Consider the following 23,383-nt stretch of genomic DNA (forward strand, 5'->3'; position numbering starts at 1 on the left):
CACCTCATTTTCTGTCTAACTGTATACATTTTTGAATGTTAAATTTGATTTTAGGGCAAATACTTTTTAAAAAACACTTCAAAAATAAACTATTTTAAAGAATAATTTACACAGAATAAACTGCATCCATTTAAAGTGTACAATTTACTGATTTTTGACAGGTATATGCCCATGAAATTACTGCTACAGTCAGAGTACAAAATATTTTCATCCTCCCCAAAGCCTCCTTGTGTACCTTTGCAGGCCACTCCTCATCCCTGGCCCCAGGCAGCCACTGATCTGCTTTCTGTCACTATAAATTAGTTTGCATTTTTGAATATTTTCTATAAGTAGAATTATATAGTATTTTTGTGTGGCTCATTTCTTACACTCAGCATAATGACTTTGACTGTCAGTAGTTTCAAAGTCACTAGGTCATTTCTTTTTGATTACAGAGTACTTTTTACTGCATGAATATACCATATTTTGTTTATCAGTTCATCTGCTGGTGGTCATTTGAGTTGTTTCCAGTTTGGGGATATTATGAATAAAGCTGCTAAAAACTGTATACTTGTTCTACTCCCTAGCCTTAGAAATCTTAATTTTAAGATGCACACACTGAAAATAACTCCATGGCTTATGTGTGTATGTATTTAATGTATTCATGTCAAGTGAACAAGCACCTATACAACAAGTACCAAGGATAAATTGAGCAGCTATCAGCTTAGTTCTGTGAGAAAGTCTCACTTTCTAACATTCTTTCTAGGGAGTAGATGTGTATCAGTTATCTTTTGCTGCATAACAAACTACTCCAAAACTTAATGGATTAACACAGAGGTCAGCAAACATTTCTATAAGGACCAGGGAGTAAATATTTCAAGCTTTGCAAGCTACATATGGACACTGTTGCAGATTATATACTTTTTTAAACTCTTCAAAACTTTAAAAATACATTTTTACTGAATGTTCAGTTCAGTTAAGTCGCTCAGTCATGTCTGACTCTTTGCGACCCCATGAATCGCAGCACGCCGGGCCTCCCCGTCCATCACCAACTCCCAGAGTTTACTCGGACTCATGTCCATTGAGTCGGTGATGCCATCCAGCCATCTCATCCTCTGTTGTCCCCTTCTCCTCCTGCCCCCAATCCCTCCCAGCATCAGGGTCTTTACCAATGAGTCAACTCTTTGCATGAGGTGGCCAAAGTATTAGAGTTTCAGCTTCAGCGTCAGGCCTTCCAATGAACACGCAGGACTGATCTCCTTTAGGATGGACTGGTTGGATCTCCTTGCAGTCCAAGGGACTCTCAAGAGTCTTCTCCAACACCACAGTTCAAAAGCATCAATTCTTCGGCACTCAGCTTTCTTCACAGTCCAACTCTCATATCCATACATGACCACTGGAAAAACCATACCTTGACTAGACAGACCTTTGTTGGCAAAGTCATGTCTCTGCTTTTTAATATGCTATCTAGGTTGGTCATAACTTTCCTTCCAAAGAGTAAGCGTCTTTTAATTTCATGGCTGCAGTCACCATCTGCAGTGATTTTGGAGCCCCCCAAAATAAAGTCTGACACTGTTTCCACTGTTTCCCCATCTATTTCCCATGAAGTGATGGGACCAGATGCCATGATCTTAGTTTTCTGAATGTTGAGCTTTAAGCCAACTTTTTCACTCTCTTCTTTCACTTTCATCAAGAGGCTTTTTAGTTCCTCTTCACTTTCTGCCATAAGGGTGGTGTCATCTGCATATCTGAGTTTATTGATATTTCTCCCGGCAATCTTGATTCCAGCTTGTGCTTCTTCCATCTCAGCATTTCTCATGATGTACTCTGCATAGAAGTTAAATAAGCAGGGTGACAATGTATAGCCTTGACGTACTCCTTTTCATATTTGGAACCAGTCTGTTGTTCCATGTCCAGTACTAACTGTTGCTTCCTGACCTGCATATAGGTTTCTCAAGAGGCAGGTCAGGTGGTTGGGTATGCCAATCTCTTTCAGAATTTTCTACAGTTTATTGTGATCTACATAGTCAAAGACTTTGGCATAGTCAATAAAGCACAAATAGATGTTTTTCTGGAACTCTCTTGCTTTTTTGGTGATCCAGTGGATGTTGGCAATTTGATCTCTGGTTCCTCTGCCTTTTCTAAAACCAGCTTGAACATCTGGAATTTCACGGTTCACATATTGCTGAAGCCTGGCTTACAAAAACAGGCCACAAACCAGATTTGGTCTATGAGCCATAGTTTGTAGATCCCTTGGGTTTCCCTAGTGGCTCAGTGGGTAAAGAATCTGCCTGCATTGCATGAGACACAGGAGACAGGACTTCCATCCCTGAGTCGAAAAGATCCCCTGGAGAAGGAAATGGCAACACAGTCCAGTATTCTTGCCTGGAGAATTCCATGGACAGAGGAGCCTGGTGGGCTACAGTCCATGGGGTCACAGAATCAGATATGAGTGAGCGACTTAACACAATGACTACTTATTCAACTTACTATTTGGTAGATGGCCTGGGCCATATGGGTGCTCTGAACCAGCTACTATAGTGGTCCCCTCTTATCCATGGCAGATATGTTCCAAGACATCCAGTGGATGTCTGAAAGCATGGATAGTACCAAACTTTATATATGGTATGTTTCTTCCAGTGCATACCTATGACAAAGTTTAATGTATAAATTTGGCACAGTAAGAGATCAACAATAATAACAAAGTTGAGCAATTATAACAATATACCGTAATAAAAGCTGAGTGTGGTCTCTTTCTTTCATAATATGATTTTACACATTTAATACCTTTGCCATCTTAACTAAGCTCTTACCATGCACTGTGGCCCTACCTTGTGCAGTTTGAGGTGCAACAGCAAAAGCAGCACACATTTCTTTCTTCTTCTTCACAATTTCATGGATAGAAGATTGGTTCTTACTGTAGTTCTTAGCAACATCAGCCTATCATTTTCTTATTTCCTTATGAAGTCAAGAACTTTTACCTTTGCACTTAAACATTTATGGCTTCTCTTCTGGATATTTGTATTGCCACCATCACTACTCTTGCACTTTGGGGCCATTGTTAAAGAAAATAAGGGTGACTTGAATACAAGTTATGCAGTACTGCACCAGTCAATCTGATAACCCAGATGGTGCCGTTAAGTGTCTAAAGGGCAGGATATGCTGGACAAAGGGATCATCCTAGGTGAGACTGATGGCATAAGGTTTCATCATGCTACTTCGAATGGCATGCAATTTAAACCTTAAGAGTTGCTGATTTCTGGAATTTTCCATTTAATATTTTCAGACTGCAGCTGAGCATAGGTGACTGAAATCATGGAAAGCCAAACGGTGCAGGAGGGGTGGGGGAAACTGTTGTATTCTTTGCCACGGCTGCTTAATGCACCTGTGGTCAGCTAGCAGCTGGATGAGCTATTGTGTCATGATTCTCATGTCAACTGGGTGACAGGTCCCTTAGGAGCAGATGCAACTAGGTCTGTCAGTCTCATCATCCAACAGCCTGGCCCAGGCTTGTTTACGTGGAGACTGGTCAAGTCTGTGCTTGTGTCACATTTGGTATTGTCTATTGGCCAAAGCAAATCACATCCTAGAGTCATTCCAGATACAAGGCATGGAGAAAGACTCTTCCTTTTGATGGAAGGAAATACACTGCTGCTGCTGCTAAGTCGCTTCAGTCGTGCCCAACTCTGTGCGACCCCATAGATGGCAGGCCACCAGGCTCCGCCGTCCCTGAGATTCTCCAGGCAAGAACACTGGAGTGGGTTGCCATTGCCTGAAATACACTGCAAGAGCGGGGAACTAGGGAGGGGCCAGAAATTGTGTCCATTTTGCAATGTATCACAAGATACTTGGAGAAAAGTTATCAGCATGCTTTGTACACTTGAGAGGACTCTGAATTGAGGTATGTGTAAAACAGGATGTGCTATGATAATTCTTGCTTTGTGAGTAATCTTTGGTGAGCTAGGCAGTTGATTTGTAGCTTCACAGCCAATGGTGGAAATACAGTATCCATAGTCCAGTGATTTTAAAATACAGTATATGAAATAAAGATGAGAAATATAGTCAATTAACCACTTAACTGCAGGGAATTTAATGAATGATGCTGTGACTAAATTCTGAAGAAAGGATATGACTTCCTTTCTCGTTATTCTCTTAGCTGGCCACTTTTTTGAAAATAATTTTATTCTCAAAACTGTTACTGTTTTACTCTTAATACACCTTATATCCCCATAGGCACAGGGCTTCCCAGGTGGCACTAGTGGTAAAGATCCCACCTGCCAATGCAAGAGACATAAGAGACACGAGTTCGATCCTTGGGTTGGGAAGATCCCCTGGAGGAGGGCATGGCAACCCACTCCAGTATTCTTGCCTGTGAAATCTCATAAATAGAGGAGCCTGGCAGGCATAGGGTTACAAAGAGTCAGACATGACTGAAGTGAGTTACCATGCACACACGTATGCAGAAGTGGAAATATGTACACATAAGTGTATACATGAGTAAGTTGTACATGTGAATCTTGTATAATGTTATAAACCAATGTAACCTCAAAAAATTCCAAAGAGAAAGAATGTTTCTACAGTCATAGAAGAATTTCTTGCTTTTGGTCATTTTGTATAAGCATAATCCTTGCCAGTCTTCATAAACACTAATGCAGGTAAGTTTCTCCAAGCCCTTCATAGGATGAATTTATAGGTATTAAGTAGAATGGACATGAGTTTGAGTAGACTCTGGGAGTTGTTAATGGACAGGGAAGCCTGGCATGCTGCAGTCTATGGGGTCGCAAAGAGTTGGACACAACTGACTGAACTGAACTGAAGTAGAATGGGATCCATTCAGTCCTAAAATGTTACCATACTGTCAAGCACACACTTACCAATTTGTTGGCCTCGACCTGGGCATGCTAGTAGCAAGGGCTCCACTGTAGGATGAGCACAGAAGGCTTATTTCTCAGTTTATGTTTTGAAGTGTGTTGCTCAGACAGGCAACATACAGTTGTATACAGTAGTGCAAGCTACCTGTTACTCTCCTTGACAATACTTTTTAGCAGCAGTGTTTTTTTCCTCCCCCTTCTGCAATGTGACAATATCACTGTGGTGTTCGGAATAACAAGAAAAGGCTGAGTGATTCTGAGTATACTTTCAAACAGCCGTGCAGACGAACAGCTGGTAGAGAAGACACTCCCTTGAAACTTGCAGCATGTTCTCAGCCCCTGCAGTGTCTCGTGGGGCTCGACCTTCAGACTTGATAAATGCCTGGCTAGCTTGTTCCCGCTCCTGCATGTCTTAATTCCACTCCAGTCTCTCGTAATGCTCCAGCCCTTACCGGGGAATAAAACTGCAAACTGTCGGCCCCTTGCTTCCTTCCAAATCTCAGTCAAGAGGAATTCTATTTATGCATAATTGTCCAATAGGCATACAGTCCATCCACTTCTCTGTGCAGTAGAGGTTTCTAGCTTTCATCTTGTTTGCCCAATCCCCAGTAAAAATTAAATTTTATGTAGCATTCCAGGGCAAACATATGTATCTCTATCTGTAAGTATTTCTCTGTCTGCTGTGAGTTTATACAATGGAAAGAAGCGTTTCACAAAGCATGACTTATCCTTGCCATCTAATTAATTCTCTTATTTCCTATTCTTTTCTATTTCATTAAAAACAACATTAGTGGTGATCTACTATGTAGATTTCATGACCTATTAACAGTTCATGACCTCTAGTTTGGGAGAACTATATTTTATCCATATTTTATCCATCCCATGGGCCTGGTCATAGAAAGCTACATTTTTGGATCAATTTGCCTTGATCTCCATAAGGTTACATCATATCTTTAGCTTATGTCTGCAAAGACAACTACTGAAAGGGATTTTGTTGAAAATTGACATCATGCAGTTACTCCCATCTGAAAATCCAGGCAATGATTTTATTTAGATCTAAGAGCAGAATTTGGATTTTGCTTTGTTTCACTTAAAGAATTGTATTCTTTTCCCCTTATCAATAATCCAAATAATAAAATCCATCATATTTCCTTTTATATTTCTTCTTTTGTTTGGTATCCAGGAAGACCACAGAAAAATTATATCCCCTTTAAAATTTATTGAAATATATTGTTATAGCAAAAAAGGCTTGTGCTTAAATAAACACAGAATTTTCACAGTGTGAATATACCCATGTAACTAGCATCCAGATCGAGAAACAGAAGATTACAGCCCCCAGAAGCTCCCCTGTGTTCCCTTCTAATCTTTACCCACCCGCCAAGGGTAACCACTGTCATGACACTGAGCAGCATAAATTCATTTGACCTGGTTTTATACTTTATATAAACGGAATATTACAGCATGTACTCTCATATATATCTGGCTTTTAAAAAATTTTAATTGGAGGCTAATTACTTTACAATATTGTGGTGATTTTTTCCATACATTCACATGAATCAGCCATAGGTGTACATGTGTTCTCCATCCTGACCCTCCCACCCACCTCCCTCCCCATCCCATCCCTCAGGGTCATCCCAGTGCACCAGCCCTGAGCACCCTGTCTCATGCATCGAACCTGGACTGGTGATCTATTTCACATATGATAATATACATGTTTCAATGCTATTCTCTCAAGTCATCCCACCCTCACCTTCTCCCACAGAGTCTAGAAGTCTGTTCTTTATATCTGTGTCTCTTTTGCTGACTTGCATATAGGGTCATTGTTACCATGTTTCTAAATTCCACATATATGCTTTAATATACTGTATTGGTGTTTTTCTTTCTGACTTACTTCACTCTGTATAATAGGCTCCAGTTTCATCCACCTCATTAGTACTGATTCAAATGCATTATTTTTAATATCTGAGTAATATTCCATTGTGTATATGTACCACAGCTTTCTTATCCATTCATCTGCTGATGAACATCTAGGTTGCTTCCATGTTCTGGCTATTGTAAACAGTGCTGTGATGAACATTGGGGTACAAGTGTCTCTTTCAATTCTGGTTTCCTCAGTGTGTATGCCCAGCAGTGGGATTGCTGGGTCCTATGGCAGTTCTATTTCCAGTTTTTTTAAGGAATCTCCACAATGTTCTCTATAGTGACTGTACTAGTTTGCATTCCCACCAACAGTGTAAGAGGGTTCCTTTTTCTCCGCACCCTCTCCAGCATTTATTGTTTGCAGACTTTTTGATAGGAGCCATTCTGACCTGCGTGAGATGGTACCTCATTGTGGTTTTGATTTGCGTTTCTCTGATAATGAGTGATGTTGAGCATCTTTTCATGTGTTTGTTAGCCATATGTATGTCTTCTTTGAGAAATGTCTGTTTAGTTCTTTGGCCCATTTTTTGGTTGGGTCACTTGTTTTTCTGGAATTGAGCTACAGGAGTTGCTTGTATATTTTTGAGATTAATTCTTTGTCAGTTGCTTCATTTGCTATTATTTTCTCCCATTCTGAAGGCTGTCTTTTCACCTTGCTTATAGTTTCCTTCGTTGTGCAAAAGCTTTTAAGTTTAATTAGGTCCCATTTGTTTATTTTTGCTTTTATTTCCATTACTCTGGGAGATGGGTCATAGAGGATCCTGCTGCAATTTATGTCAGAGAGTGTTTTGCCTATGTTTTCCTCTAGGAGTTTTATGGTTTATGGTCTTACATTTAGATCTTTAATCCATTTTGAGTTTATTTTTGTGTAAGGTGTCAGAAAGTGTTCTAGTTTCATTCTTTTACAAGTGGTTGACCAGTTTTCCCAGCACCACTGGTTAAAGAGATTGTCTTTTCTCCATTGAATATTCTTGCCTCCTTTGTCATAGATAAGGTGTCTATAGGTGTGTGGATTTATCTCTGGGCTTTCTATTTTGTTCCATTGATCTATGTTTCTGTCTTCGTGCCAGTACCATACTGTCTTGATGACTGTAGCTTTGTTGTATAGCCTGAAGTCAGGCATGTTGATTCCTCCAGTTCCATTCTTCTTTCTCAAGATTGCTTTGATTATTCAAGGTTTTTTGTATTTCAATACAAATTGTGAAATTATTTGTCTTAATTCTCTGAAAAATAACATTGGTAGCTTGATATGGATTGCCTTGAATCTATAGATTGCTTTGGGTAGTATACTCATTTTCACTACATTGGTTCTTCTGATCCGTGAACATGATATATTTCTCCATCTATTTGTGTCATCTTTGATTTCTTTCATCAGTGTTTTGTAGTTTTTGATATATACATCTTTTGTTTCTTTATGTAGATTTATTCCTAAGTATTTGTTTCTTTTTGTTGCAATGGTGAATGGAATTGTTCCTTAATTTTTCTTTCTGTTTTCTCATTGTTATTGTATAGGAATGCAAGGGATTTCTGTGTGTCAATTTTATATCCTGCAACTTTACTATATTCATTGATTAGCTCTAGTAATTTTCTGGTGGAGTCTTTAGGGTTTTCTATGTAGAGGATCATGCCATCTGCAAACAGTGAGAGTTTTACTTCTTCTTTTCCAATCTGGATTCCTTTCATTTATTTTTCTTCTCTGATTGCTGTGGCTAAAACTTCCAAAACTATGTTGAATATTAGTGGTGAGAATGGGCACTCTTGTCTTGTTCCTGACGTTAAGGGAAATGCTTTCAATTTTTCACCATTGAGGATAATGTTTGCTGTGGGTTTATCATATATGGCTTTTATCATGTTGAGGTATGTTCCTTCTATGCCTGCTTTCTGGAGGGTTTTTAATGTATGTTGAAATTTGTCAAAGGCTTTCTCTGCATCTATTGAGGTAATCATATGGTTTTTATCTTTCAATTTGTTAATGTGGTGTATCACATTGATTGATTTGTGAATATTGAAGAATCCTTGCATCCCAGGGATAAAGCCCACTTGGTCATGATGTATGATCTTTTTAATATGTTGTTGGATTCTGTTTGCTAGAATTTTGTTAAGGATTTTTGCATCTATGTTCACCAGTGATATTGGCCTGTAGTTTACTTTTTTTGTGGCATCTTTGTCTGGTTTTGGTATTAGGGTAATGATGGCATCATAGAATGAGTTTGGCAGTTTACCTTCCTCTGCAATTTTCTGGAATAGTTTCAGTAGGATAGGTGTTAGCTCTTCTCTCAATTTTTGGTAGAATTCAGCTGTGAAGCCATCTGGTCCTGGGCTTTTGTTTGTTGGAAGATTTCTGATTATAATTTTTATTTCTGTGCTTGTGATGGGTCTGTTACAATTTTCTATTTCTTCCTGATTTAGTTTTGAAAAGTTATACTTTTCTAAGAATTTGTCCATTTCTTCCAAGTTGTCCATTTTATTGGCATATAGTTGCTGAAAATAGTTTCTTATGATCCTTTGTATTTCTGTGTTGTCTGTTGTGATTTCTCCATTTTCATTGCTAATTTTGTTGATTTCTTTCTTTTCCCTTTGTTTCTTGATGAGTCTAGCTAATGGTTTGTCTATTTTATTTATCTTTTCAAAGAACCAGCTTTTAGCTTTGTTGATTTTGGCTATGGTCTCCATTGTTTCTTTTGCATTTATTTCTGCCCTAATTTTTATAATTTCTTTCCTTTCTCCTGTTTCTTGAGGTAGGCTTTTATTGCTTTGAACCTTCCCCTTAGCACTGCTTTTACTGAATCTCATAGATTTTGGGTTGTTATGTTTTCATTTTCATTCATTTCTATGCATATTTTGATTTCTTTTTTTATTTCTTCTGTGATTTGTTGGTTATTCAGGAGTATGTTGTTTAGCCTCCTTATGTTTGTATTTTTAATAGTTTTTTTCCTGTAGTTGACATCTAATCTTACCACATTGTGATCAGAAAAGATGCTTGAGATGATTTCAATATTTTTGAATTTACCAAGGCTAGATTTATGGCCCAGGATGTGATCTATCCTGGAGAAGGTTCCATGTGCACTTGAGAAAAAGGTGAAATTCATTGTTTTAGGGTGAAATGTCCCATAGATATCAATTAGGTCTAACTGGTCCATTGTATCATTTAAAGTTTGTGTTTCCTTGCTCATTTTCTGTTTAGTTGATCTATCCATAAGTGTGAGTGGGGTATTAAAGTCTCCCACTATTATTGTGTTACTGTTAATTTCCCCTTTCATATTTGTTAGCATTTGTCTTACATATTGTGGTGCTCCTATGTTGGGTGCATATATATTTATAATTGTTATATCTTCTTCTTGGATTGATCCTTTGAGCATTATGTAGTGTCCTTTGCCTCTTTTCATGGCCTTTATTTCAAAGTCTATTTTATCTGATATGAGTATTGGTACTCCTGCTTTCTTTTGGTCTCCATTTGCATGAAATATCTTTTTCCAGCCCTTTACTTTCAGTCTGTATGTGTCCCTAGGTTTGAGGTGGGTCTCTTGTAGACAACATATATAGGGGTCTTGTTTTTGTATCCATTCAGCCAGTCTTTGTCTTTTGGTTGGGGCATCAACCCATTTATGTTTAAGGTAATCATTGATAAGTATGATCCCATTGCCACGTACTTTCTTGTTTTGGGTTCGAGTTTATACACGTTTTCTGTGTTTCCTGTCTAGAGAAGATCCTTTAGCATTTGTTGGAGAACTGGTTTGGTGGTGCTGAATTCTCTGAGGTTTTGCTTGTCTGTAAAGTTTTTGATTCCTCCTTCATATTTGAATGAGATCCTTGCTGGCTACAGTAATCTGGGTTGTAGGTTTTTCTCTTTCATCACTTTAAGTATGTCCTGCCATTCCCTTCTGGCTTGAAGAGTTTCTATTGAAAGGTCAGCTGTTATCCTTATGGGGATCCCTTTGTGGGTTATTTGTTGTTTTTCCCTTGCTGCTTTTAATATTGTTCTTTGTGTTTGATCTTCGTTAATTTGATTGATGAGAACTGGTGAAGCTATGGAGCAATAAAAGACTATGTTATTGCTAAAAAAAAAAAATGTGTCTTGGCGTGTTTCACCTTGGGTTAATCCTATTTGGGACTCTCTGGGTTTCTTGGACTTAAGTGGCTATTTCCTTCCCCATTTTAGGGAAGTTTTCAGCTATGATCTCCTCAAGTATTTTCTCATGGCCTTTCTTTTTGTCTTCTTCTTCTGGGACTCCTATGATTTGAATGTTGGGGCATGCACTTCCCAGGTCTACACCACTCAGGTTCAGGTTCTCGGGTACTCCACAAAGGCACAGACTCAGTTGGGCCTGTGTTTTGTGCCCTTCCCAAGTCAGAGCAGCTCAGGTGACCAGGTGCTTGGTGAACACAGTCTCCCCAGGTACAGTGCATCTTATCACCTCCCTGGTCTCAGCCGCTTGGTTTCCTGGGTGCACAGCAGGAGCGCCATCTCATTTGTGCCATGTGTCTCCTCTGGGGAGCTGATCTCTGGCTGCAACCCTCCTGGCAGATGTCAACCATCCAGGATCCCAGGAAGACTTGGTTAGCAACCAGGAGCCTGCTCACAATTTGGTAGGGGATGCCATCTCTGGGGCTAAGTTTGCCCCTTGCCTTTGGGCTCGCCTGCCTCTCTGCCTCTGGCAGGGAATGGGCCGGTCCACAGCCAGCTAGCTCTCCTCTGGTATTTGCTCATTCCTTTGTTCTGTGAGTGGACCCAGTAGTGCCTTAGGTTGGAGCTTTTCGTGGGAAAGTTCTTTCTCTCTCTCTCTTTCCTTTTGCTCCCCCCCCCCCCCCATGGCTATCCCATGGTTTGGGTTGCTATCTCAAGGTAGCTCCCTCAGATTGCCCTCAGGGCATTCAGACACAGTCCTTACCCTAAGCAATGCAGCCCGTGCTTCCCTGTTCAGCCCCCGCTTGCTGGTGGTGGACGCAAGCATCTGGGCTACTTTTCTACTGGGAGTTGCAGTTAGGTGCATAATCTGTAGGGTTTACTTATTTATTTTTTCCTCCCAGTTACATTCCCCCCTGAGATTCCAAAATTCCCCACAGACCTGCCAGTGAGAGGGTTTCCTGGTATTTGGAAACTTCTCCTCTTTTACAACTCCCTCCCTGGAATGGGTCTCCATCCCTAACTCTTTTGTCTCTCTTTTTATCTTTTATATTTTGTCCTACCTCTTTTTGAAGACAATGGGCCGCCTTTCTGGGTGCCTAGTGTCCTCCGCCAGTGTTCAGAAGTTGTTTTGTGGTATTCACTCAGCATTCAAATGATCTTTCGAGGAATTTGTGGGGGAGAAGGTGGTCTCCCTGTCCTATTCCTCTGCCATCTTAGGACTGCCTCTCCCCCTCCGTATCCAGCTTTTTAAGCTTTTAATTCATCCCTGTTGTATGAAGTTGTTTGTTCTCATTGCTGTATAATATTCCATTGTGTAAATGTGCTAAATGTTACAATCTACTGTTGATGGACATACGACACCAAAAAGAAATATCATAAGCATCCTAAAATGTGTCTTTTGGTGAACATATGTATATATCCGTTTTGGAAATATATCAAGAAGTGAAGTTTCTGGGTCATAGCAAATATATATGTTCAGCTTTTATACAGTCTGCCAAACAGTTTTCCAATGTGGTTATTATACCAACCAACTTAAATTCCTATCAGCAAGCATGAGAGTTCTAGTTCCTTCATGTACCTCCAAACACTTTGTGGTGTTTGTCTTTCTCATTTTGGCTGGTGTACATAACTAAATTTACTAGGTATACCAAACTGTGTGGTCTTCAAATCTGGGTTGTAACTTTTCCTCCCTTCTTCGTATTTCATTCTGTTTCCTTAACCCTGAATTTTATCTATTAATTTTTGAAATTTATGCAGTCTCAGAAGTTACCCTAGAGGCTCTGTGGAACATGAGGTGTAAATACACATATAGTATAAATACAAATCTGAATCCTCAGCTAATGATGTCGTTATCAAAAATCCTAGTCTTCCCTCCCCTCCAGTCCTCACCTCCAATTAGCTGAAAAGCAGCATTGATTCTGTCCCGTAATCTGTCTTGAATTCAACCTTCCCACCAATTTCCAGTGACACTTTGTTAGCTCAGGCCTTTATCATCTCATAACTGGACTATTGTAAAAGTCTCTATAGCATATATTTCCATTCTAATCCACACCCTCTTTTCCAGGCTTATTTCTTCCCACCCCAAATTTAATTCTGTTCAAAGAGAAGAATATTCAAAGTATGTGCCATGTACTCAGTTGCATCAGTTGTGTCTGACTCTTTGTGACCCTACAGAGCCTGCCAGGCTCCTCTGTCCAAGGTGATGCCAATTTTTCCCTTTCTAGCCAACACATGAGAAGAAGCTTCTAAGGGATGAGAGTAATTTCAAGCTGTAAGGACCTAGATTTCCACACTACAAGCTTGACAATAAATCAAGTTTGTGATTTCATATTCTAATGGGACAGTTGGTATTTTCTGTGTATTAGCCTTCCTGAGACATAAAATCCAATATTGGCCCAATACTTTTTTGTATTCCAGAAAAGCTTAACTGATTTCATAACACAGCAGTACGTTAACTTTTCCCAAAAAAAATCTATGCCTTAGTAAATTATTAACATGAGAGATTAGCTCACAATCAACTTAAGAAACTTCCTTTAGCTCTTCTTACACTAACAGAAACATGCATGAAGCCTGATGGTGTAAGCCTAGTTAGCTCTTAATTGAAATGTATGTCCCTTAATCCCAAGAGGTCAAACTAACCACCTCTCTCTTTTGGCTTTTTCCCCCTCCATTTCTGTATTTATAATCTGTCTGATATTGGGCTTCATCATGTATGAATCTGTCTCAACTAGATTGTAAGCTCCTTCAGGTCAGTGCCATATTTGAGTCCTTCTGGTGAGAGGAACCTGATTACAGTGTTGAAATATTAAAATATTTCCAAGTCCATCCTCCAGACACTTTCCAGGTGTTACTAATGATAATGAAAAATGAGAAGAGTTTGACTGATAAGCAAAGACATATGTAAGTGCTCCATAAATATACCACGATTGCAGTCATTTAAAGAAATGAATATACGGGAATATTTAGCAGCAAAACTTAGTCTAGGTATGGGACATGAAAAAGACTTCTTGGGAATTTGTGAATTAGTTAAAATTCTTTGCATTCATATTTCCCTTTGATCTTCAAAAAGTGTCTGGACAAAACTAGAGCTGAAGTATAAGATTCAGCCCTTGGTAAATCATTACTTGGTTAAATTGGTTTTTAACCTCCATTTCCCTTTCTTGTGGGGAATTCCTCCTACATCCTGGCTAATCAAGGCCTGCACTCAGAGTCCTTCTCTACCAGAGTGTAAGGAATCTTTCTCTTCTGCTGTCCCCCATGAAACCAACACTCACTTGTTCTTTGGGGTTCTGCTCTCTGCCAATAGGAATGTGAATACATCTTTTAACATGTGTGAATAGTCTTGCTATTTTAGCCTCACCCCCCAAAATAAGACCTTTGGAAAAAAAAAAAGACCTTTTGATGTGAACTTTACTCCTATCTTAGGCTGATGGTTAGTGATTTATTTCCCCCACCATCAAAAAAATCTTATTTTACCCATTTGTTTCCCTCTTAAATGTAAAAAACAAAAGAAAGAAAGGGTCCCTTTGCAACTTGCTTTAAAGAGAAAAGACTAAAACTCTTAGATCTCTCCTTTTCCTTCATACACAGTCTAAAAACGAAAAGTTAAAGTGACAGTGCTAAATTTATTTCGTGCTGTATTCCTAACAGTATTCCTGAACTTCTTGGGTTTCCTTTAAGGAAATATGGCTTCCCTGGTGGCTCAGATGGTAAAGAATCTGCCTGCAATGCGGGAGACCCGGGTATGATCCCTGGGTCAGGAAGATCCCCTGGAGAAGGGAATGGCAACCCACTCCAGTGTTCTTGCCTGGAGAATCCCATGGATAGAGGAGCCTGGCAGGCTACAGTTCATGGGGTCGTGAAGAGTCAGACACGACTGAGCACTTTCACTTCAGGAAATATACCTACCCAACTGGCTACTTGGCATGAACAGAATATCCCCCAGCCGTCCAATGGCTTTCATAGTCAATATGTGATTTGATCCGTACTCTGGCCTCCTGCAATAATGTCTGAATTTTACCACCAGAGCTCCAGAGGTCTCAAAGGGTTAAGTGACTGGCCTCTAGGGGCAGAATTGGTCTAGAGCTCTGCCTTGCTCGGGTTAATGCTTCTGCTAGAATGTGGAGCTACGCTGGCTGAAGATTAAGAAGCTGCTTTTGATTCTGGTAGATATTCATCATAAAGGAAAAAAAACCCCTAGTATCTTCATACGGTAGCATTTGAATATCAAATTTTCCTTATCTGTTTCAATTTAAGAGGACTTCCTTGTTCACTTAATTGACTGGTAATTCCTTTGTTTACTACCCCCCACCCCACCCCCAATCTCAGGATCTCAAGAACCAATTCAGAAGTATTAAAAATGGTTACATTAGGATTTAACTTTTTTTTTTTTTAATGAAGTTCGACTATTTCAGAAAGGGGTAATTTAGGCAGGAATGTATGTAGAATTTCACATTTTAATTAAAAAGCCTCAAAATGAAATGAACCTCTGACAGTAACAGATGACTACCTCTAAAAGCTGCCTTACTATCTGATGTATGTTCAGTATTTTCTTGTGGATAATAAGTCCTATGACTTGTTTCAAGAAAAGTGACAGGACTAAAACAATTAAAAAAAGACAAAGCTGCTCTTTTTAAATCATATGCTCATAAATAAAACTGGGTTCTGAATTATTGCCACAGAAGCAACTGACAAAGTATAAGTAAATCACTCTAAGAACCCAAGCTGTTCTTGCTTTATTTTTTTTTTGAACATTCAAACCAAATCTCTAACTGAGTCCAATGATGAATTTCCTTTGACAAATAAATATTTGCAAAGTATGAAATATAGACTTTGTGTGCTTCCTAAGGCCAAAGCATAGTGTTTAAACTAAAATTTAATATTTTTCTCTCTCCTCAACTACACCAAAATAAGAACATAACTTAAAAATAATTCTCTCTTGTAGCAGACTGTCCATTAATCATGCTTTAGATAATATTGGCTTTGTGAGTATTCAGGTAGAAAGAAAAACTGTAATTTCTAGATTGATCAGAAAACCTGAGAGTATTTATGGATTGGAAGAAAACAATAAAATCTGGCAAAATGGGATTTTCTGTAACCCCCTTTATGAAGTCACGAAAGGTACGTCTTTCAACAGCCTCCCACTTTCCTAGGAAAATTCTTCAAGTGGTGATCGGCTTGATTGGGTAGATCAAAGAGTTAATCTACTTGTGATTTGAGAAAAGACTTCCTTTTTTTTATTTTTTTTGGTTAGGGTGGTGTGTGGGAGGAAGGTAGGAAGAGGCCCCAGAATGAAGTCACTAATTGGGGTTTTCACCTGCTGTGAGTCTAATCGAATACAAAGCCTTATTTGTAGCTGAAGAGGAAGGCAGATTATGCAGAGTGTCAGAATTTCTGCCTAGTTTTAAAATTCCTGTTATTTGGCACTGCCATTTGGGAAAGGCAGACTAATAGTTACAGCTTTGAGCTATCCTTAAGGTGGACCAGGAATGCAGATCTGCCTGAACCACCTTAACCAGTATCCATGTTGAGCCATTGAGCTGGAGGTGGTGTGTTCCCTATACCGGAGTAGCTCTGTAGTTGGCAGGCTAATAGGTACACAGCAGAATTCTTTGCCAGGGAGGAACGGCTGGGCCTGTGAGGTTAATGGAGTGTGGCTTGATTTTAGTGAAGATGCTAAACTTCACATCTTTTCTAGATGTTCAGTCTGATATAGGTGGCTTGGTGAAGCTTTGAAAGATCTTATTAGAAGAATACTGTTTGAGAGAGAAGCCCAGTGCCACTTCCTCTGGAGCCTGTGTGCTGAAATCTCTGGTTCACATGGTAGCTGGCTCAGAGAACTTTGCTCAGTCTGGCTTACTCTGCCTCCCTGCAGGGGAAGAGCCTGGAAAAATAGGCTTTTGTGTGGGTGTGAAGTACACTGTGTCTGAATGTGGAGGTCCCTTCATTTACCAGTTAATGCGAACTGACTGGATATGCTGATATCCCCAAGATGCGGGGTCTCAGATTGATCGAAAGGGATTTTTACACATATTTTAATTAGCACACCATGGTATTTGCCCTAACAATGACTCACCATCACTGGAAGCATTTGTTAGACGTCTGATTCACTGTTCATGGCTAATACTTGTACTGTGCAAAGAGAAACACGAGATCCTTATGTGTTTACTGGATAGATAGCCAAATGTTGAAATTTTACTATAAACTGTGTATTAGGCTTAATTGAAGTAATACCTATATTCCAAATGAATTTTTATAAAATGGCGCAGGTTATATACTTAAGATTGAGCTTCCTAGGTGGTGCTAATACTGAAGAACATGCCTGCCAATGCAAGAGACTTTGAGAGGTGGGTTCAATCCCTGAGTTGGGAAGATCCCCTGGAAGAGGGCACGGCAACCCACTGCAGTATTCTTGCCTGGCATGGACAGAGGAGCATGGCAGGCTACAGTCCATGGGGTGGCAGAGTCGGGGACATGACTGAAGTGATTTAGCATGCATTCATACTTAAGATTAGTGAAGAAACAAAAAGCAGTTTGGATGGAGACTCTTGGAGCCAGAAGGAAGCTGGACCCTAGCAGGTGGTGAAGTCCTTCAGGGCCATATCCAGGCAAGTCCCCACTGCAGACCATTCCCTGTCTTTTCCTTTCCCTTGCTGATCCTCATTTCACCCTGGTAAAGTCAGGCTAACATTGAAACCACAAGTAGCTCAGAAGAAAAGGGATGTGTTGGTCGAAGCTAGGAACAGCCTGGCCTCTACCCTTGAATATTCACACACACATACACTTAAATGGAATCATCCAAACCCATGCCATGCATTACTGCCATGTCCAAAGGATAGCTCTATTCCTGCCATTTTCCCTCTGAGTTCCAGACTCGGGTGTCCGCCTGCCTTTCACATCACACCGCCATCTCTGAGCCATCAGGCTCAAGACTGAACTCATCATCTCTCCCTGACCCTCTTCTGCCTAAATCTGTCCCCCTCTGGCTGAAAGTGCTGGCTTGGTGAGTGTTACTCACCCAGTCTTGGGAGTCACCCTAGAACAATAATGCTCAAATCATCCTCCACCTTGGCTGCATGTCACAATCACCTGGAGAGCCTTAAAAGTCCCAGTGCCCAGGGCCAATTAAATCACAACCTCAGAGTGGTAAGACCCAGGCATCTGAATTTTTAGCATTCCCCATGTGATTCCAGTGGCAGCCAGACTTGAGGACCATGGCCCTAGATCTTCCTTCTAGCTCATGTATATGTCCGATCAGTCAAGGCTCCTGTAGTTTGAACACTGCTGTACTATTTCCCCACTCTCTGCCACTGTCATTGTTCAGATCCTCCTCATGCCGCAGTCAACGTGTATCTGGTGTCCTAATTCCAGACTCTTCTGATTCAGCCCTGCACCATTGCCAGAGTGATTTTTCTGAAAGACGAATCTGACAGAGCCACACTCATGCTTAAATTCCTTCCTTATAAAGCTCACCCATACCTTTTAGCATGCAGGTCAAACTTTGGATCAGCACACCAGGTCCTTCCCAATGTGCCCACCTCTCTAATCCCTACCTTGATATTCTCCCAGAGATCAAGGAGAGCCCTAAAGCCCTGAGAAAGAATCATCTGTTTCTTGTCTATTTCTTGCTGTGATCACCATTTATAATTACTGACTTGCTTTTACCCCCAGTAGGCCAGAATCTCCTTTGGGGCCTACAGAGGAGGCTTCTAGAAATATCTATCCAGTGACCAAGTCTAATCTCCTTTTCAGCTCCAACTGGTGGAATTAACTTTCTCCTTGATGGTGGTCCCTACTCAGCAACCAGCCAAGTACCCCAGAGGGTGACTTTGACTGGGTGGGTCCCTGTTTGATCTGAGTCCTGGGAGAAAAAACAGATCATACACTCAAAAGTGGTACTTGAAGAAAGTGTGGTGAAAGACTATTTACTAAAACCTGAGCACTGCAGGAGAAAGAACAAGGGTGAGAGGAGGGAATGGTTTAAGGAACTTAGAGCATGCTGATGCTGTAGAAATGACTACGCAGCGAGACTCATGGCCAAGCATAAAGAAGCTCGGCCACTGGCAGGCTTAAGACCAACAGGAGGGAGGTTGGGGAGTAAATACCCCGACTTCTCTCTCCTCCTACCCTTTCATCTCCTGCTATAGGCCTTTCATCACTGCCTCCCATTGGCTGAAAGTGAAAGAAAGCCAAAGGGCAAGAGAGCCTGGTTGATGCCATCCACAGAGGTCCAACCCCCTGGGCCACAGAGCAGGGTGGAAAAGGGTATAGAACAGAGCTGGAAGAGAGAATGGGGATATACCCAGTATAGTCCCTTTGATCAGAGAGGTCCTCCTTTTTCTAAGTACTAACAACGTTTAAGTGGTTCAAAGACGAGTTTGGTGTATGGAAAAATGTACTAGGTGGCCTTCCTAGACCTTATCCTATTTAATTCCTTCCTTACCTCTGTTTCTAGCAAATTGACTCTCCTCTGCTGTCAGCCGGCAGTGGGATCGTTTATGAGTACACAAGAAAACATACAGATCTTCCTCCACAGTAGGAGAAGCCACTTCTCTGCACAGCAGCCTGACAGAGTGGCTAATTACATGGGCCTTGAAGCCAGACTCCCTAGTTCCAATCTTTGCACGGTCACATTCCAGCCATGGTACTAGGGACCAGTAGCTTGTGGTAGGTTTTAAAGGCAGGATTTAAACTTAAGTTGCTTTATGCTCTGTGGTTCACATCAAAATAGTAATAATGAGGAGGAAGAGGAGAGCTACTACAAGCAAGCAATTAATGTTTTATCATACATGGCATCACTATATAATTGATATATGAAATGAAGATATATAAATTATATTCTTTTCTTAATGGCTTTCCCTAATAAGCAAAATTGATAATCTAACTGAAATAAATAGCAAAACAGTTGCTGTGATGCCCTTTTCATTTCTTAATAATGCTTTCTGTGTTTAGTTTTGAAAACAACATTGAGATTTGGGAAGAAGCCTTCAAAGTGCCTATAACACCAGTCTAAAAAAGAACCTAAAGATGTATTTTTGAGGATTGCCATCTGTCAAATGTAAAAGGAAATCTGAATAGTAATTTCTAATTTTCCTTTTTTTCCCCCAATAAATTGTTTCGAGTAGTTTTCTAGCTGGACACTGAGAAAGTAGACTTGAGCATTGATTTAAGAGAAACATAGCAGAATTCCCGAATCTTAAGCAGGTAATTTTAAAGTGTAAAACAAACCAGAAAGGAAGAGAAAGACAATGTTTCCTAGTATTTACAAATGTGCATGCTGGGAGGTTTGCATCTTTTCATTGGAATACATATAAACAATATTTAAGTCATTCACTTGCTACATTGACACAGAGATGACATCACTGATTAACTGCAAAGGCCACCACACCACTTCATTATCACAGAACACGAATCCCTTTTCACCAAAGACAGGGGCAGACCTAGAATCTCCAGTGAGACCAAGGGACAGCCTCACACAAAGCCAGTTCTGGTGTGCCCTCTGCCCCCAGACCTTAATAGCAGCTGAGTCCACAATTCACCGGCTCAAAATAACTAAAAGATAGCAGTAATGTCTCAGTGTATCAGGTACAATGCCAGAAGGGCCCTGCGTGTGTGTTCATTTGTGTCTGACTCTTTGTGACCCCATGGACTATAACCCACCAGGCTCCTCTGTCCATGGAATTCTCCAGACAAGAATACTGGAGTGGGTTGCCATTTCCTCCTCCAGGGAATCTGTCCGGCTTAGGGATCGAACCTGCAGCTCCTATGGTGCCTGCATTGGCAGATGGATTCTTTAGCACTCAGCCACCTGGGAAGCCCCAAGAAGCGCCCTAATTGTTTTAAAATAGCAACACCAATCAGACTTGCATGCACGGTGTCTTCCCTATAAAGTTTATATTTGTATGTGATTTGTCAAGGGTAATGAAGAAACTTCGCACTCCCTTTCCCTTTGGTTCATGCACATTATTTTTGCCTCTTTTGCTGCGATGTAGCAGATAGGAAAAGGAGATTGACAGCTAGAGTCCTTTCAGCTCAAATATTCTGGCCTAGAAGGGGTGAGGGGGAAATGTTGAGAAAAAGAGAGGACATTTAAAAAGAAAAAGGGAACCCTTTAAACTGTAAGCTGAAGAAGAATGAATCAACCAGGACAGAGAGTGAAAACGGAATGGTTGAAAGACTATAAAAAGAAAAGCAGGCTCACAAAATAAAGGGACAATGAAACCACTAAGGAAGTTTATCTGAAAATACCCGTTGGACTCTTTAATCAAAGATATTATGTGAAGGTTGAGAAAAATTCTTGTGCTCATGAAGGCTTTCTTCTCGTCCGAATATTTCCAAGCTTGTCACAATTTTGCATAGTTAACCTGTGTCGTCATTATTGCAAACTCTGCAATTAGAAGTATTTGAACTACCAGGCCCTGTAACTTTTCCAATAGAACGTTCCATTGGAAAAGGTTTCCTTTTAGATTTCTCTGAAGGATACTAAAAGATCACACTGTACCACACCATTGGTGGTGGTTTTTACTTAAAGAGTCTATACTACTGGTTCTCAAAGTTCACTGTGCTCAGAGTTTCTGATTCAGTAGCTCTCTCTGGGCTGGAGCCCAGGGAATTTTCATTTCGAAGTTCCCAGGCGATGCTGCTGGTCCTGGGACTCCCGGATGAGAACCACAGCTCTGTCACAAATACACAAATGCTTCCTTAAAACCTATTTAGCCCAGGATGAACGAAACTAGAATTTCATGTCCTTACAGCTCTATCAGTTTAATCTTCGATTGGGGCGAGGCGAGGGGGGGCGGGGGAGGAAGAATTATGCTCGTGAATTTTTTTCTCTTTCACTCTTTAAAAAGCAAACTCTTGAGCCCACACACTTAATTATCTGCGATGAGGTCATTTGCACCTAGGTCATTTATTTAGGCAACAAGTTGTCTCGCTGGAGGATTTAAGGGGGTGCTGGTAGGGCAATGTGTGGCTTCCAGGTTCCGGGCACTACCTTAAATCTCCTGCTCCGTCTTTCTTTTGCTTTTCTCTTTTTCCTTTCCGTTTTGAAAGCCCCGACTGCCGACTGCCGGGTCTCCGGGAGTCCGGGTTCCCAGGGCGCTAGGTAGGGGCGGAGCCCGGCCCAGCCCCGCCCCGTCTGCCTGCAGCGCCCCCTCCCGCGCGCCGCCCGCCCGCCTGCTAGCCCGCGCCGGCTCCTCCGCAGTGCTTTGAGCTTCGAGCCTGGGCGGTGGTGGCGGCGGCAGCAGCGGCAGCGCTCGACTTTCGGGGAGCCCGGCGGCTCTGGGAAGCTCACTACTCCGCTCACGCCCTCCCCCGACCGCGGAGCCCTAGCAGCCATGAGGGAACAGCTCAAAGGGTAAGTGCACCGCGCCGCCCTCAGATCGCCGCAGTCCGTGCACTTGTGGCACGGGCAGGGTGCTAGCAGAGGCGGCCAAAACTTACACTCGCGTGGCGGCTCGACCCCGGGCTCCGGGCGGCCGGCGATCAGGGCAAGGTCCCCCGCGGCGCCGCAGCAGGTGCGCCCCCGGGGCTCCCCCCCTCCCCCCCTCCCCCCCGGCGCCCGACTCGCTGGGAGCCCTTTCCCCCGACTTTGGGACGGGCTCGGAGAGAAAAGGCTGATGTCTCGCAGTACCCAGAGGGGACAGAACGTTCCCCACGCGGGGATTGGGGCTGCGGGAGCTTTTTGCTGCTTTCTGTGCTGTGTGGACGCAAACCAGCCAGGCTTCCTAAACGGTCTCCAGACCTCGCAGAAGGAAGGGGCGCGCCGGGCTCTACCTTCCATTGCGCTGCAAGCGCCAAAAGGTCAACTTTCTGCCTGATTTCTTCCGAGGATTCCAACTGACATTTCCCTGGTTGCATTTTCTACTGTGTTCGTGCCATGCCCCAAGACTTGGAGAAATCAGGAGAGAAAGAAAAGGCAAGGAGAGCCCAAAAGTCAAGGATTTGACATAGAGGATTTGGGGTGTTTTTTTTTTTTTTCCTTTGCCCTCTGGGGCTGAACGTGGAGTCATTTCGGGGTGTCCTTCTCCAGGTGTCTATGCCGTCTTTAAGCAAAGTTTGTCATTCTTGGTCGAATCATGACAATGAAAAGGGCAGGACACTGTTTATCTCCATTCAATTTGAAGTTAAGTTTGAAGCTTGATTTGAAAGGGTTTGGTTGCCCAAGAGAGACATATTATTAATTATAAAATACTTTAAAGTGGAAAAAAAATTCATCCAGGGTAAGTGATGAACCCAAGTCTTTAAGTGAAATAAACATATGTGGCCAACAAGCTCTTCTTGGTCTCTCGGCTTCTTTATCCACTGTGGCCTCTCCCTGTCACTCCCCATCACCCTTTCTTTTTCGTCTAAATTTTTTATTTCCTTGTCCCAAATCCCCTCTTTGCAGGATCCGGTTGCTCTTGGAAAAGCAGAAGAGCAAATGAAACAACATGGCTATATGAAAGGTTTCTGACCCTTGATCACCATAGAATTGGTTTCAGTCATC

The 23,383-nt window shown here is 41.4% G+C and overlaps 1 protein-coding gene across 4 annotated transcripts in view; it reads left to right on the plus strand.

Moving 5' to 3' along the window:
* Positions 1–23,383, plus strand: part of DMD (dystrophin) — a 2,165,569-nt gene that overhangs the window by 1,989,293 nt on the left and 152,893 nt on the right. Inside the window, exon 1 of one of the 4 annotated variants that reach the window (XM_061137760.1) lies at positions 22,075–22,252. The exons of 2 other annotated variants lie outside the window; for them this stretch is intronic. In XM_061137760.1, coding sequence (XP_060993743.1) covers positions 22,233–22,252 — 20 coding nt within the window. In that variant the 5' untranslated portion in view covers positions 22,075–22,232. Of the gene's footprint in view, positions 1–22,074; positions 22,253–23,383 lie in introns of those variants that run through there. One more of the 4 variants, XM_061137758.1, reaches the window with a different exon arrangement.

This window comes from Dama dama, chromosome X (assembly GCF_033118175.1).
Source record: "Dama dama isolate Ldn47 chromosome X, ASM3311817v1, whole genome shotgun sequence".
In the NCBI taxonomy this organism is placed as follows: Eukaryota; Metazoa; Chordata; class Mammalia; order Artiodactyla; family Cervidae; genus Dama; species Dama dama.